General features: G+C 54.8%; 1 protein-coding gene and 1 non-coding gene across 2 annotated transcripts; one reads left to right on the top strand and one right to left on the bottom strand.

Moving 5' to 3' along the window:
- Positions 1-690: 690 nt before the first annotated feature.
- Positions 691-8,686, top strand: PSMA4 (proteasome 20S subunit alpha 4). The gene is made up of 9 exons (XM_054713399.1): positions 691-798; positions 2,721-2,744; positions 2,900-2,942; positions 3,208-3,370; positions 4,843-4,920; positions 5,555-5,643; positions 6,081-6,211; positions 7,253-7,376; positions 8,333-8,686. The coding sequence occupies exons 2-9, from the start codon at positions 2,742-2,744 to the stop codon at positions 8,485-8,487; spliced, it is 786 nt and encodes a 261-aa protein (XP_054569374.1). The 5' UTR covers positions 691-798; positions 2,721-2,741; the 3' UTR covers positions 8,488-8,686.
- Positions 8,687-15,568: 6,882 nt separating this feature from the next.
- LOC114229934 (U6 spliceosomal RNA) lies at positions 15,569-15,672 on the bottom strand. Its single transcript, XR_003615806.2, has one exon. It is a non-coding gene; the product is annotated as a U6 spliceosomal RNA (small nuclear RNA).
- Between the last annotated feature and the right edge of the window lie 1,249 nt (positions 15,673-16,921).

Raw genomic sequence — 16,921 nt, 5'->3', positions numbered from 1 at the left:
AGTTGGCAGTGCTGAAGGGCCAGCGAGCACAGCGAGAAGGTGCAGAGCAGGAGTAGCTGTTGACCCCACGTTCTCCTTCGCTGCGGTTTTCGGGCGCTCCCCCTCCCGATGTCGCCCCCTCCTCAGGCTGAGGACCCCGCAGGGCCGCAGCACCCCATCTCCCTGCTCCCACAACGCAGCAGCCCCTGTGCTGGAAGACTTCCGCGTTGTTGGCCCCGCCCCCGAAGGGCTTTCTTGTCCTTCGCCCCGCCCATGAAGGTCTTCCGCGTTCTAGGCCCGGCCCCTGGAGGACTTCCGCGTTTTTGTCCCGCCCCTGAAGGACTTCCGCGTTCTAAACCCCGCCCCTGAAGGACTTCCGCGTTCTAAACCCCGCCCCTGGAGACCTTTTGCACCCTCGGCTCCGCCCCTGGAGGACTTCCCGTTCTTGTCCCGCCCCTGAAGGACATCCGCGTTCTAGGCCCCGCCCCTGGAGACCTTTTGCACCCTCGGCTCCGCCCCTGGAGGACTTCCCGTTCTTGTCCCGCCCCTGAAGGACATCCGCGTTCTAGGCCCCGCCCCTATAGACCTTTTGCACCCTCGGCTCCGCCCCTGGAAAACTTCCGCGTTCTGGCCCCGCCCCTGAAGGACACCGTGCCCTCGGCCCCGCCCCTGGAGGACTTCCGCATCCTCGCCCCCGCCCCCGGCGGCTCTGCGCACGCGCGGAGGCCATATTGGCAGCGGACACTGGGCCAAGGCTGGTGCTTTTCTCCCGCGGGTGAAACCCTCCGTGTAGACCTTAACTCCAGTGCCTTATCCCCGGTGAGTCCGTGTCTCCCGGCACCCCGGAAGCTTGGCCGCCGTCCCCGCGGGCGGGCGGGCGAGGGTCGTGGGCGCCGCGGCAGAGCGGGTCCGGCCTGGAGCCGCCGCGCGATGACTGTGCGGCGCTCCTGGGCGACGGGCTGGCCCCTGGCGGCCGCCGTAAGCCCGGCGCGGAGCGGGCTCGCGCGGCTGGGGCCGAGGTGGGCGGCACCGAGGAGCGTGGCTTCCGTCCCGGGAAGAGCCGCGCGGGGAAGCGACCCCCTCCGTCGGTGCCAGGGGGAGCGGTCGCCCTCACGTGCCGTCTGGAGCCGGAGAACCGGAGGCCCCAGCCCGCCGGGGCGCGCGGGCCCTGCAGACCCCACGCGTGGTGTCCCATTTGGGGAGACGGGCGGCGGGGTCCGAGGTCCGGTTTCCGCCCGAGTCGCGCCGAGCCCCGGGGTGGCTCTGGCCGGACCCGTTAGCGGTGACGCCGAGCTTGCCGCCCGCCCGCGGGGCGAGGTAAAAAGTCCAGACGCTATTTTATTATTATTTTTTTAAATCACTGTTCATTCCCTTTGTGCTCCGAAGGAATCAGGGTCACCAGGATGACCCCAGCCTGACCCTCTTTATTTTATTTTATTTTTTTAAACTGATTTCGGAGAGAGGAAGGGGCGGGGAGAGGGAAACAGAAAGGGAAAGAGAAACGCATGGATGTGGGAAAGAAGCCTCGGTCCGTGGGCCCAAACCCGGGGGTGGAACCCGCCGCCCCTTGGTGTGCGGGACGGCGCGCCAACCACTGAGCCACACCGGCCGGGGCCCGACCCTCTCCTTCCCCGCCCGGTTCCTCCTCTTGGACCCGAGGGTTCGCAGCCTTCACGCCGCCTCTGCCCTGTCTCACGTGGGCTCGTTGTCTGTGTTGTGTTGTTGTTTTTTGTTTGTTAGGTGTGTTTTTTCCCGGAAAAGTACTTTCCCCACGTTGCGCTGTGTGTCCCCTGACCTCCCGCCTGTGGACAGGGACGGTCTGACCCCTCCCGGGGCTCCAGCGTCTCGCGCAGGCGCAGCGCCTGCCGCACCTGGTAGTTGCCCCGTGAAGTCAGCCAGGTGAGCCCTGGCCGGTGTGGCTCAGTGGACAGAGCGTCAGCCCGGGGACTATAGGGTCCCGGGTTCGATTCTGGTCAAGGGCATGGAGCTGGGCTGCAGGCTTGGTCCCCGGCCCTGGTCAGGGCACCTGGGAGGCAACCCATCAATGTGTGTCTCTCACATCGCTTTTTCTCTCTCTCTGTCTCCCCGCATCCTTTCTACTCTCTCTAAAAATGAAAAATCAATGGAAAAAGTATCCCCGGGTGAGGATCAACAGCAAAGTAAAAGAGAGATTGGACTTGACCATGATTAAAAAAAAAAAGCCAAATGAGGGGAGTGGACAGAACATTTTAAAAAAAACATATTTCTTTATTGATTTCAGAGAGGAAGGAAGAGGGGGGGGAGAAAGAGAAACATCAATGATGAGAGAGAATCATGGATCAGCTGCCTCCTGCACGCCCCCTACTGGGGATCGAGCCCACAACCCGGTCATGTGCCCTGACCGGGAATCGAACCCGGGACCCTTCGGTCTGAGGGCCCAATGCTCTATCCACTGAGCAAAGCTGGCCAGGGCGACAAAACTTTTTTTTTTAAGTGATTTTTAAAAAATATATATTTTATTGATTTTTCACAGAGAGGAAGGGAGAGGGAGAGAGAGTTAGAAACATCGATGAGAGAGAAACATCGATCAGCTGCCTCCTGCACACCCCCCACTGGGGAACCTAGGACCCTTCAGTCCACAGGCCAACGTTCCATCCACTGAGCCACATCGGTCAGGGCGACAAAACATTTTTAAAGTCACATACATGCTTTTTATAAATGGTGAGTTTTATGTTAATAAGGACCCTTTTTTCTCTTCGCAGGAGCTGTAAAGTTCAGGAAACATGGTAAGTCGTACACCTGCCCGGAAGCTGTCACCCTGGTACGCAGCTCAGGCGTGGATGGTGGATGAGGACGGGGGAGGGGAGGACGTGCCACACGGCGGCCTGCGGGCTTGTGGGGGCTGCTCTCCCGCCGGACTCACCGTGTGCTTCCTTTGCAGTCTCGGAGATACGACTCCCGGACCACGATCTTTTCCCCGGAAGGTAAACTGATCCTGTTCAGTCGTCTCAATGTTTCCAGTGTTTGACTTTTCTTTGGAGGCGGCGGGGTGGGAGGGATGGGCGGGGGGAGCGAATCTAGACACTTCTTTATCGTTGCTCATCCTCTGTGCTCTGGAGTGACTGTGGTCGCCGGGATGATTCCATGCCACACGGGAGCGTGGAGGCGGGACCCGTGTGCGTGGCTGAGTGTCCCCGCGGACTCTCGGATTCGCTGGCGTCCTGGCGTCTCACCGCTTGTGTTCCGCAGGGCGCTTGTACCAAGTGGAATACGCCATGGAGGCCATCGGACATGCCGGCACCTGTCTGGGGATTCTGGCCAACGACGGTGTCTTGCTTGCGGCCGAGCGGCGTAACATCCACAAGCTCCTGGACGAAGTCTTCTTCTCCGAGAAGATTTATAAGCTCAACGAGTGCGTGAGCGCGGGGCGGGGGGGGGGGGGGGGCGTCTCAGGAGCTCACTGCTCACAGGGTAGGACCTCGCCTGCTTCGGGAGAGCCATTCCAGGTGGCAGTGAAACGGAAGGGAACAGGTTATGGTGTTTTTACTGGCGGAAGTGTTTGAGTTTTATTTCATTTGAAACCTCTTTGAGGCTTGGGACCATGTGTAATTTTTTTAATATATATTTTTATTGATTTCAGAGAGGAAGGGAGAGGGAGATAGAAACGTCCATGGATGAGAGAGAATCCTGGATCGGCTGCCTCCTGTGCCCCCCACACTGGGGATCGAGCCCAAAATCCGGTCATATGCCCACACCAGGAATCGAACCGTGACCTCCTGGTTCCTAGGTCGACACTCAACCATTGAGCCACACTGGCCGGGCAAATGCAAGACATCTTTTCTTTCTTTGTCCCACACTGGGGATCAAGCCCACAACCCGGGCATGTGCCCCGACCAGGAATCAAACCCTGACCTCCTGGTCGGCCCTCAGCCCCTGAGCCACGCCGGCCGGGCTGTGTAATTCTTTTTAGGTGCAGGGCCAACACTTAGTGGAGAGACAGTGCTTTGTGTTGATAAGATAACAGATTCGGGTTAAGTCCACGCTCTGCTGATACAAGCTGTGGCTTTGCCGCCATCGTTTAACTTCTCTGGGCCTCAGCGCCGCCTAGTGGTGGTGGCAGGTTAATGAAATGGAATAAAGGGAAGGAAACACACTAGCACAGTGTGGGCATGTAGCCGGCCCTAAAGTACTGCTCAGAACGGCTGCTCGGGAATCCTGTTGCCTTATCCTGACTCCCACCTCCTGGAGGTCGGGGAGCAGGTTAGGTGAGCCCAGTGGTTTCGGGTGGTCGGGCGAGCAGGCCTGCCTAGCTGGCGGGGGGCTGGGTCTGCCCGTGAGAGCCTTCCCGAGTGGTGGGCGGGTGAGTGCGGTTACAGGGCCTGTGATACCCTCGCCCAGGGAGGTGTCCCCCTGCGCAGTCGCTGCTGGTCCTGCTGGGAAGCCTGCGGCCGGCCCAGGCTCAGGGACAGCGGGTGTGGGCTGCGGGGAGCCGGGCAGCCCTCTGTCTGAGCCGAGCCCTGGCCCCTCACTGCACCCCCAGCCGGGCCTTCGCAGGTGGAAGACTCACTTCCCGAGAGCATGGCGAGTCTTCCTGTCCAGCAAGGCCTTCCTGAGTCTCCCGGGATTCCCTTCACTTCCGGTGTTGGTGCCCTGCGAGCGGTTCACGGTGTGGGGTGGTGAAGGCGGCTGTTGACGAGCTGAAGGGGGCAGGGCTTCTCTCCTGGCACCTGGCACCTGGCACCAGGGTTATCCTACGGCGAGAGCTGTCAGACGCTTCTGTGGTGTGAAGCAGCTGGTCCCTTCCCGGAGGAGGTGGCCCGTGAGGTTGTAAGGGACGCTCTCAGACGTCTCCCGCTCACACATCGACGTGTGCCTTCTCCCCAGGGACATGGCGTGCAGCGTGGCGGGCATCACTTCCGACGCCAACGTGCTGACGAACGAGCTGAGGCTCATTGCGCAAAGGTACGGTCGTGACGAGCGAGATCGACGACGCATAGGTTAGCTTGGCCTTTCTAAGGAGAACTCAAAGATGGAAGCCACTACCATCTGTTCACTGAACATGATTGTTTAAAAAACAAACAAACTTGTAAAATGTTATTGTCGCGGGAACGTTCGGATGTTGGCATTCCCTGCCCGCCTCCCCTTTCAAATTACCCGTGACTGCTCCATTGTCCCCATGGCACAGACTTGTTTTCAGAGGGCACTTCGCTTAGAATGTACACGGGGTGGCCAGATGATGATCTCTGAACGCATAATAACCTGGCCACTCAGTGTGTATACAGTATATTTATTTTTTTATACACACACACACATATATATATATATATATATATATATATATATATATATATATATATATATATATGTATATATATTAGAGGCCAGGTGCATGAATTCGTGCATGGGGCGGGGGGGAGTCCAGCCTGCCTGCTGGTTGAACTCTTGGTCGAGGGAACAATTTGCATATGAGCCTTTTATTCTATAGGATGTACACTGAGTGGCCAGATTATTATGCGTTCAGAGATCATCATCATCTGGCCACTCAGTGTATATGTGTTTTAGGGGAAAAGGTAACCTGCCATTTTCCTCGTCCCAGGTACTTGCTGCAGTACCAGGAGCCAATTCCCTGTGAGCAGCTGGTGACGGCGCTGTGTGACATCAAGCAGGCCTACACACAGTTTGGAGGTACGAAGTTGGGGGCACATTTTACTCCAGAAAGTGAACACATTTTCTGAGTAACGGCAGTTGTGAGGTGGTAAAAGGAAATTGAAAATTAAGTGAGGAAGTAGAATGCTTCCCATACATCCCTGCTTCGTGAAATAACTGGCTTCCGTGGCGCAGATTATCATGTTGTATTAATAGGCCATTGAGAGACCAAAATAACAGTTGCAGATCTAGAAACACATTGCTCTCTGCATCATAATGGGATTCGGCACGGGGCCTGTGTCTAGTCCGTCTCCGGGCTGCGTCCCAGTCCTGGGAACAAAAGTGGGCGTTTGGATGGAGCTTGTCTGTGGCCAGAACCCAAAGCCGTTAGGGATGCTGAGCCTCCCAGGGAGCTCAGGTAACCATGGTGACCCACGTCTGATTGCCGCTCTGTGCCTGCGTTTTCTGTGTTAAAGGGAAGCGTCCCTTTGGGGTGTCGCTGCTGTACATCGGCTGGGACAAGCACTACGGCTTCCAGCTCTACCAGAGCGACCCGAGCGGCAACTACGGCGGCTGGAAAGCCACCTGCATCGGGAACAACAGCGCCGTGAGTTCTTATGCCTGTGATGGCTGTTGGCAATGGAACCACAGGTCCTGCTAGACCACTGGGGTTTATTGCCTGCGTTTGTAACGAAAGGAAATGCTAATTTTTTAAAGATGTTTTTATTGATGTCAGAGAGGAAGGGAGAGGGAGGGAGAGATAGAAACATCCATGATGAGAGAGAATCACGGATCGGCTGCCTCCTGCACGCCCCCCACTGGGGATCGAGCCTGCAACCCGGGCATGTGCCCTGACCGGGAATTGAACCCAGGACCCTTCAGACCACAGGCCGACGCTCTATCCACTGAGCCACACCGGCCGGGCTGTTCCTTAGAGTCTAAGTGCCTCTGTATCGCGTTGAGTGCTTCTTAAGGAACTCAGCATGTTCCCGCGTGAGTAATCTGATTAACTGAGAAATGTATCTGAGCAGAGTGGCCCTCATTGATCTCAGACGTCTGTATTGATATTGCACTCGGAAAGGACTCTTCATCACAGCCTAAGTAATAGTGTTGGGTGATGAATGATGACAAACTTTTTTAAAAATATATTTCTATTGATTTCAGAGAGGAAGGGAGAGGGAAAGAGAGATAGAAACATCCATGATGAGAGAGAATCATGGATCGGCTGCCTCCTGCATGCCCCACACTGAGAACTGAGCCCACAAACCGGGCATGTGCCCTTGATCAGAATTGAACCCGGGACCCTTCAGTCCACAGGCTGATGCTCTGTCCACTGAACCACACCAGCCAGGGCAAAATGCTAATTTCAGTGAGAAGTGGTGAAAATGAGACGCAGCTTTTTTCACATCCTGTTTCACAGACCCCTCCCTGAATTCTTCCTGGGCCTTGCAGGTCTGAGCCCCAGGTTAAGGACCATCCACAGAGCATCAGCACCCCCCACCCCTGCCCACCCCATGGCTACCCTCCCTGCCATCAGTGTTTCTGTTGGTTATATGCTAATCCCAGTTCAGGCATCATCATCCTGCCCAGGTCCTGTTCCTAAAAAATGCCAGACTGAAAGGGAATCCCCTCTGTCCATGTGCCCCAGGCGGCTGTGTCCATGCTGAAACAGGACTACAAAGAAGGGGAGATGACCCTCAAGTCGGCACTCGCGCTAGCCGTCAAAGTCCTCAACAAGACCATGGACGTCAGCAAGCTCTCGGCCGAGAAAGGTGCTTCCCTGGGGGAGGGACTGAGCGGCTCCTGGCCAGGCCCGTAGCGTGGGGGCCTGCCTGTGGGTCAGGTGGCCTCACACCTATTCCAGGCGCGAGGCCGTGGGCCTGGGGTCCTCGTGGCCAGAGCCGGAGACCGGGCGGTGCTGCTTCCCGTCGGTGATTGTCTTACTGACTTCGTGATGGTGTGTCTGTGTTCGTGTGTCCATATGAGCATGTGTGTAGTTACATGTTTATATGTAGGCGTAACGTGTGTGCATTGTGGGATCTGTTATTCTGAGTCTACTGATCTCGTATGTCACGCCCACGTCTGCAGTTTTAAATGCTTTCTGTAGCTTGTCATGTCGCTGTGTAAGGCAGTGTTTCGCAGTAATGTTTTTCAAAAACGGTGACCCAGCAGATGAGTGAGTTCAGGATTCGTCCCCCTGCCCTCAGAGGATGCCTGTGCCCTCTGCTGGGGACTCCGCCCATCCCCCCTTTCCACTCCGTCCTCCGGCTCAGAAGTTCCTTCTGTTGACGTCAGTCTGCTTTTGTGTCCACAGTCAGGGAGCCTGCGCTTCACGCCATGGTTTTGAAAAGGGATTTGAAAAGCCAGTGGGAATCCGTGTAATTACTGGTCAGAGGCTCCGCTGGGCCTGCAGAGGTTCCGGCAGGAAACTGGGTTCCCTCGGCCCCCAGCTGAGGCGGGTTCGCGCCAGCACCTGTCCTGTGTCCAGGGTGCCAGTGCGGCCGCTCGGGAGGTGGCGGTGGGTAGGGAAAGGCATTTCAGTAAAAATGACAATGACGGTGCTGTGAGGTTGGAGGTGTTTTGTCCCATAAAAGTGCCCGTGAAGTGTATCGGGCCTAAATCCTGGGAGCGTGTGAGCGAAGGCGTGAGGATGTGGAGGGCGGCTGGCTGAGACCCCTCGCTCGCTGCCGGGGTGTGGGGTGCGGCCGTAACGCTGTGTTTGCTCTAGTGGAGATCGCCACGCTGACGAGAGAGAACGGGAAGACGCTCATCAGAGTCCTCAAGCAGAAGGAGGTGGAGCAGCTGATCAAAAAGCACGAGGAGGAGGAAGCCAAGGCCGAGCGGGAGAAGAAGGAGAAAGAACAGAAAGAAAAGGACAAGTAGAGACGAAGCCGCGGTCTCACCGGCCCCTCGGCGTGCGCGGCCCCAGCCCACGGGAGGCGCTGGCCTCCCCGACGGAGGGAAGCGGGTGGTGCCGTCGGAGCGGCCGCGATAGTTCGTCCAGCCGAATGATCATCGCTCTTCATGGACCTTTTAATCCCCTCCCCCTTTTGGGAATAAAACTTGGGAAGGATGGAAGTGATGAAGGAGGCACTGGCAGTGATTGTAGGCCCAGGGTGATGGTCTGGTCTTCAGTGCGTTCGCGGGTCGCGGCCGCTTGCACGTGGGGCGTTAAAGGGGACAGAAGTGAGCCTCGTGAGAAGGGAGAGACGGGCTTGTGCCCTGGGGGTGTCCTTGGCCGCGTCCCCTGCCGCGGTTAGGCCCCGGGGCCCAGGCCTCTGGCAGGAATGTCGGCCCGTCCAGTGAGGTCAGAATCATTCCTCGGGGCTCGCCAGCCTTAGGTGTTGATGATCTTCCTCCTGGACTCAACATACATATATACATACATGTGCACACGGATCACACATACAGCATGCAAGGCCCGATGACAATGAAAGCCCGGTACCCACTCGCCTTTCTCAGCAACAACACGATCAGTCCTTCAAGCCCCCGTGTGCCCCTTTCAGGTCTCCTTTCTCCCTTCCCCCGAGAGGGAGCACCCCCCTCGGTTTCCTCTCCTCTCAGCTGCGGGTCCTGCAGCCTGCCTTTCTGTCCCTCCACTCCAGGGGGTACATCCTCGGGCTGGCCCGGTGACCTGCCTGTCTCCAGGGATGGGCTGAGCCACGTCAGGGCTGTGCGTGTGAGGAAGGGATGCTGAGGATCCCGCCGTGAGGACAGGCTCCCCACAGGCAGGTGGGCGGTGCAGGGGACCAGCCCTGGTTGCAGGGAGCCCCTGCTGAGCTTGCTCGGCCACCCCGAGTTCTCGGAGGTTGCTGCCCCTGGGATGGCCGGTCCACCTCCAGCTCCACCGAGGAGCTGTCTAGTCCTGCCGATTCTGGCGTCCCATCCCACACCCACCGGTAAGAGGAAGCATGTCAGCGTGGAGCCCAGCCATCCGAGTTAACAAGCTCTGACATTGGAGATGTGATTTGCTGCGTGTAAGAGTCACCTCGAGAGCTTTTCTTTATTTTCAATACTAGAGGCCTGGTGCACCACATTCGTGCACTGGGCGGGGCAGGGGGAGGTGCTGTCCCTCAGCCCAGCCTGTGCCCTCTCACAGTCCGGGACCCCTCAGGGGATATCTGCCTGCCGGCTTAGGCCCGCTCCCTGCCACCACTGCTGCATTTACCAGCTGTGAGCCCAGCTCCTACATTGAGTGTCTGCCCCCCTGGTGGTCAGTGTGCATCATAGCGACTGGTCTTTCCGCCATTAAGTCGATTTGCATATTAGGGTTTTATTATTTTCAGTATGTTTTTTATTGATTTTTAGAGGGAAAGGGAGGGAGAGGGAGATAGAAGCATCTGCTGGGGATTAAGCAACCCGGGCATGTGCCCTGACCAGGAATTGAACCCTGACCTCCGTTTTCATAGGTCGACGCTCAACCACTGAGCCAGGCCAGGCAGATGAGAGCTTTTAAATCTGTCCTCAGACCCTAGCCTGTTTGACTCAGTGGATAGAGCGTTAGCCTACGGACTGAAGGGTCCCAGGTTCGATTCTGGTCAAGGGCATGTACCTTGGTTGCGGGTACATCCCCAGTAGGGGGTGTGCAGGAGGCAGCTGATGGATGTTTCTCTATCATCGATGTTTCTTAACTCTATCCCTCTCCCTCCCTCTCTGTAAAAAATCAATAAGATACATTTTTTTAAAAAAAATTTTAAATATCAATGGAAAAATATCCTTAGGTGAGAACAACAAACAAAGGCATTTTCTGACCCCCACTCTAAAGTAGAAGACACACACACACACACACACACACACACACACCCCGACCAATACCCTAGCCAGGGAGCTCGGTTGGGGCATTGTCCCGATACACCAAGGTTTCAGGTTTGATCACATATCAGAATCAACCAATGGATGCATCAGAAAATCTTTAAAAAAAATAGAATCCCTGAGAAAAAACCCATATAATCCAGGAGTTCGGGGCCACTGTCTCTCGTCTGGCTGACTCCTGGCTTGGAGTGAATCTTCAATAAACCCCACTTTTCTTGAATTTCATTCCCATTGGCCTTAAAATCTTCTCTAATTGACGAGGAGAACGGAGGTCCCAGCCAGTAACCCCACCCTCCCGCGGCCACACAGGACTGACCCCGAGCCTGTCCCCGGGGGCCCCTTTCTCTGGCTTCTCACTGGGCCGGAGCAGCCTGGCCTGGCTCGGTTCCCCACCGAGTCCCTCTCCTGTGGTCCTGGGCCCTTCCTGGTCCATTGTCCCCAGCTTTAAATAAACGTCCTCTAAGGAAAAAAAAAAAGTAGAAGCCCCCAATTCTTCATTTTCTATTGCCTCAAGAATGTTGATCAAGCCCTATCGGGTGTGGCTCAGTGGATAGAGCGTCGGCCTGTGAACTGAAGGGTCCCGGGTTCGATTCCAGACAGGGGCATGTACCTTGGTTGTGGACACATCCCCAATAGGGGGTGTGCAGGAGGCAGCTGGTGGATGTTTCTAACTCTCTATCCCTCTCCCTTCCTCTCTGTAAAAAATCAATAAAATATATTTAATAATAAATAAATAAAAATCAATGGAAAAAATATCCTGATTCCAGTCAAGGGCATGTACCTTGGTTGTGGGCACATCCCCAGTAGGGGGCGTGCAGGAGGCAGCTGATCGATGTTTCTAACTATCCCTCTCCCTTCCTCTCTGTAAAAAATTAATAAAATATATTTTAAAAAAGAAATAAATATCCTCAGGCAAGAATGAACCAAAAAAAAAATCTTTCCTGGCTCATCACTCTCGGATCTGACATTTAGGGAGACAGGAAACGGCGCCCCGCTTTTGTAAGAAAACAAAACCTTCCTTTGTAACAGGAGCTGGTGCGTTCCCAGGACACATCCTCGCACGCACTCTGTTCTGTAGTGAGTTGTCATTTCCTGTTTACTGGCGTGTTTTTCCGTCAGTAATTGGGTTTGGGGCATTGTGCTATATTTATTTACTTATCTATTTTTAATCCTCACCCGAGGATATTTTCCCATTGATTTAGGGAGAGTGGAAGGGAGAGGGAGAGACAGAGAGAAACATCGATGGGAGAGAGACACATCGACGGCTTGCCTCTTGCGTACCTGGGCCAGAGAGGAGCCTGCAACCCAAGGACGCGCCCTTGACCAGAATCAAACCCGGGACCCTTTGGTCCACAGGCCGACGCTCTATCCACTGGGCCACACCGGCCAGGGCTGGAGCATGGTGCTATCTTTGCGGTTATGAAATTCTATTGGGGCAGCTCAGTGTTAGAAACGGTTGATGTTTTCATGATATGATTTTATGCATGACTATTTTGTTATTACAATCTAATAAAAGACGGCCCGTTAATTTCCTTTCTTAAAGCTCTACATTAAAATGTCTGCACTTCGCCCTGATCGGTGTGCTCAGTGGATAGAGCGTCGGCCTGGGGGACTGAAGGGTCCCAGGTTTGATTCCGGTCAAAGGCATGTACCTTGGTTGCAGGCACATCCCCAGTAGGAGGTGTGCAGGAGGCAGCTGATCGATGTTTCTCTCTCATCGATGTTTCTGACTCTCTGTCCCTCTCCCTTCCTCTCTGTAAAAAATCAAAATATCTATTTTAAAAATTAAAAAAATAAAATGCACTTCCACATGTGTCGGCAGCGGTAGGGAAATACAGAAATAGGCCCTGAAGGAGACCTCCAGCGCGTCTACCCTTCCTTTGTCAGGATGGAACGTTATATCCCGTCAGTACTTGCTTTTGTCCTTCCATCTCGGAAGATGCCTCCGATGCGATGCCCGCCGGAAAATGGAACGCGTCCGTTTTCCTCTCTCACGAACTTGGCACTTGGCTGGCGTCCTAAAGACTCGCCGCGGGATTTATCACCGCGCCGTAATGGAAACGCTGAACGGGAGATTTACAGACTCGGCCCAGCTCTGGATTTAGCTCAGTTGACCCCGTTATAAAAAGAAAGAGAGGAGCCAGCAGCTACATCGATATGAGAGACAACTCATTCAGTCACTCCACTCAGATGACAATGTTCATTTTTGATTTCTGCTCTTTATTTGGCCTCTGAATTCCCTTTCTCTCTCTCTCTCTCTCTCTCTCTCTCTCTCTCTCTCTCTCTTTTAAATATATTTTATTGATTTTTTACAGAGAGGAAGGGAGAGGAATAGAGAGCTAGAAACATCGATGAGAGAGAAACATCGGTCAGCTGCCTCCTGCACACCCCCTACTGGGGATGTGCCCGCAACCAAGGTACATGCCCTTGACCGGAATCGAACCCGGGACCCTTCAGTCCACAGGCTGACGCTCTATCCACTGAGCCAAACGGGTCAGGGCCCCACTCGCTTTAAATGTGGAAGCATCAACAGGCCTTGGTGAAGGGTTTTGTAGCTGCAAAAGCACATCCGAGAGTAATTGCCACACAAACAACTATTTTTTACACTTTTAAATATGTTTTTATTGATTTCAGAGAGGAAGGGAGAGGGAGAGAGAGAAACATCCATGATGAGAAAGAATCATGAACCGGCTGCCGCCTGCACGCCCCCTACTGGGGTTCGAGCCCACAACCCAGGCCTGTGCCCTGACCTGGAGTCAAACCGTGACCTCCTGGTTCATAGGTCGACGCTCGACCACGGAGCCACGCCGGCCGGGTGAGATTTCGTTTTTGAAGGCAGGACCCTTGGGTTTCCGCCCTGCTCACCGTTTTCCAGCTCGCTGGAGATCTCGGGCGGGCTGTTTAACATTCATTTATTCATCCAACAGTCACTTTGCGCATGGCCTGCGTGCTCAGTGTACTGGGCAGGCACCCGGGGCCGACAGACGCAGCTGCTGGAGCTAATTTTTATGGGGGGAATTAGACACACTGCAGGGCAGGCAATTACAGATTGTGACGAGCGTGGGGAGGGGACAGGGACGCAGGACAGAGGATCACCAACGGAAGTTCAGAGAAGGCTGCGGCTGGGGGGCGAGTGCCATTGGGAAGGAGGGGAGTCGGCGAATCGCAGAAGAAGCTGTCCCAAGATGTACCTGTTATATTCTATACTTATTTGCTTGGGTTTTAATGAGCCCAACAAATTACACACTTTGCCTCTCACTTAAACACGGTAACAACTTAGTGTTGCTCACAGGTTATGTAAGTAATCATGGTTCTCTTATTTATTTTAGAGCCATATGTATATGTATACTAGAGCCCTGGTGCACAAAATTCGTGCATGGGGAGGGGGGTCCCCTCAGCCCAGCCTGTACCCTCTCCAATCCAGGACCCCTTGGGAGAGGTCCAACTCCTGGTTTAGGCCCGATCCCCAGGATTTTTATTTTTTAAAATATATTTTTTTAAATATCCCCAGGATCGGGCCTAAACCGGGAGTCAGACATCCCTCTCACAATCCTGGACCACTGGCTCCTAACTGCTCACCTGCCTGCCTACCTGATTGCTCCTAACTGCCCCCCCTGCTGGTCTGGTCGCCTCTTACTGCCCCCCCTTCACCAGCCTGGTCACCCCTCTCACTGACCCCCTCTGCTGGCCTAGTCGCCCCTCACTGACCTCCCCTGTCAGCCTGGTCGCCCCACACAGCCTGCTGTTCAGTCATTTGGTCGCCCCTCACTGCCCCCCCTGCTGGCCTGGTCACTCCACGCAGCCTGTTTGGTCGTCCGTTCAGTTGTTTAGGTTGCGATGGTCGCTCAGGCTTTTCTATAGATAGATATATATCTACCTAATAAAAGGGTAACATGCTAATTGACTGTACCTTTGTGATGCCCACCAGCCAATCAGGAGTGAGTATGCAAATTAACCCAACAAAGATGGAGGGTTGATTTGCATACGCAGGCATCGAGCAGCCGGGGGTGGGGCGGGACACTTGTGTCATCGCCTGGTGACAACGCAGGCGTTCCGCCCCGCCCCCAGCCGCTCCGGGCCTCTGAGCAGCGTGGGAAGGCAGAAAGGAGGCTCCGGGCCAGAGCAAAGGCGGTGCCGGCAGCCAGGGGAAGGAAGGCCCATTCTGGCACGAATCTTCGTGCATCAGGCCTCTAGACATATATAATAAAAGGCTAATATGCAAATCAACCAAACAGTGGAAGGACCGGTTGCTATGCACACAGTGACCACCAGGGGGCAGACACTCAATGCAGGAGCTGCCCCCTGGTGGTCAGTGCGCTCCCACAGGGGGAGCGCCGCTCAGCCAGAAGCCCTGAGCCGGGATCACAGCTGGAGAGCACAGTGGCGGTGGTGGGAGCCTATCCCGCCTCCATGACAGTGCCAAAGGTGTCCGACTGCCTGCTTAGGCCCGCTCCCCGTGGGCCTGGCCTGTGGGTATGTGGCCAAAACCGGCAGTCTGACATCCCCCGAGAGGTCCCAGATTGCGAGAGGATGCAGGCCAGGCTGAGGGACCCCGCTGGTGCACGAATCTGTGCACTGGGCCTCTAGTATATATATATATAAGCCTAAGCGACCTGCCCACCGGCCAGTAGCTATGATGGGCACTGACCACCAGAGGGCAGACGCTCGATGCACAGGCATGGAAACATGGAAAAGACTGATGAATCTTAGAGGGAAGTGGGGGTGGGGGAGGGCAGGAAGAGATTAACCAAAGATCTTATATGCCTACTAGAGGCCTGGTGCCCGGATTCATGCACTGCTGGGGTCCCTCGGCCTGGCCTGTGGGGATAGGGCTGAAACTGGCTCTCTGACATCCCCCAGACTTTGAGAGGTGCAGGCCAGGCTGAGGGACCCCACCGGTGCACAAATCCATGCACCGGGCCTCTAGTATTTTAATACATCTTCATTGATTTCAGAGAAGAAGGGAGAGGGAGAGCGAGAGATAGAAACATCCATGATGAGAAAGAATCATGGATCGGCTGCTTCCTGCACACCCCCTACTGGGGTTCGAGCCCACAACCGGGGCATGTGCCCTGACTGGGAGTTGAACCCTGACCTCCTGGTTCATAGGTCAATGCCTGACCAATGAGCCACACCGGCCTGGCATCTTCGTTATTTTTTTTAACGCTTCATGAATTTGTGTGTCATCCATGCGCAGGGGCCACGCTAATGCCTGTATCGGTCCGATTTCAGGGAATGTGCTGTGGAAGCCAGCAGCTGTGGTTAGTGATGTAACACGCTGGGGCGGTCTGAGAGTCCCGTGGCGCTTGCTGTGGCTGAGCTGACAACCATTTAATTCCAGTGTTCCCACTGAGAGGGACCGTGACCTTCAGCAGTCACTCAGCCACCCGGTACCAAGGCTGCTCTCCGTAGAAACGCAATAACACTCTACGTTGTTCTGCAAACACTCTTAGGGGGACTTGCCTAAGTGTCTGCGGACGCATCAATTCTTTTTTTTTTTTTTTAATATATTTTTTATTGATTCTTTTACAGAGAGGAAGGGAGAGGGATAGAGAGTTAGAAACATCAATGAGAGAGAAACATCAATCAGCTGCCTCCTGCACACCCCCTACTGGGGATGTGCCCGCAACCAAGGTACATGCCCTTGACCGGAATCGAACCCGGGACCCTTCAGTCCGCAGGCCGACGCTCTATCCACTGAGCAACACCGGTTAGGGAATTGTGTCCCTTTTCTTTAAATCCAGTTAAGGAGACTCACGTCAGCCCTAGCTGGTTTGGCTCAGTGGATAGAACGTCAGCCTGCAGACTGAAGGGCCCCAGGTTTGATTCCGGTCAAGGGCACATGCCCGGGTTGTGGGTTCGATCCCCAGTAGGGGGCGTGCAGGAGGCAGCTGATCCATGATTCTCTCTCATCATTGATGTTTCTATCTCTCTCTCCCTCTCCCTATCTGAAATCAATAAAAAAAATTAAAAAATAATAATAAAAAGTAAACATTAAAAAAATAACCAGGTGAAAATAATTAAAAAAAAAAAAAGACTCACTTCAATGGGCTTTGTTCCCATTTTTCTGGTGGTACTTAGATCTAGGAAAAAAAGTCAAAATTTTCTGTTTAGGCTCTTTGCAACCAGGTTTAGATTTTAAACCGATTTGCAACGCAGCGCTCAGAGTGACATTTTGCGCACAGGGTGTCTGAGGGGCGCCTCCTCCATGCAGCTCTGTGAGGGATCGCGCCACGCTCTGCCACCGCGGCTTAACGGCGATGCCGCAGAATCTCTGCAGCCAAACGAAGCTTCCCAATCCATTATGGGCGGAGGGATGGAAGGGAGGGCATGGCTGGGGGTGCTGTGGGCCTGCCGCTGGCCGCCTCTGTCAGCGTGGGAGTCACAAGCGTCTGTGGCGGGAGTCACGGGTGTTTCCAGGTGTTCACTGGGGCGTCTGAGGCCATTGCATGGCATCTCAGTGGACGGCCCGGAGGAGGGTGAGTCCTCCCGGTGACCTGCTTGG

Source organism: Eptesicus fuscus, chromosome 25, assembly GCF_027574615.1.
Source record: "Eptesicus fuscus isolate TK198812 chromosome 25, DD_ASM_mEF_20220401, whole genome shotgun sequence".
Lineage (NCBI taxonomy): Eukaryota > Metazoa > Chordata > Mammalia > Chiroptera > Vespertilionidae > Eptesicus > Eptesicus fuscus.
This window is presented reverse-complemented; position numbering and strand designations above follow the sequence as displayed.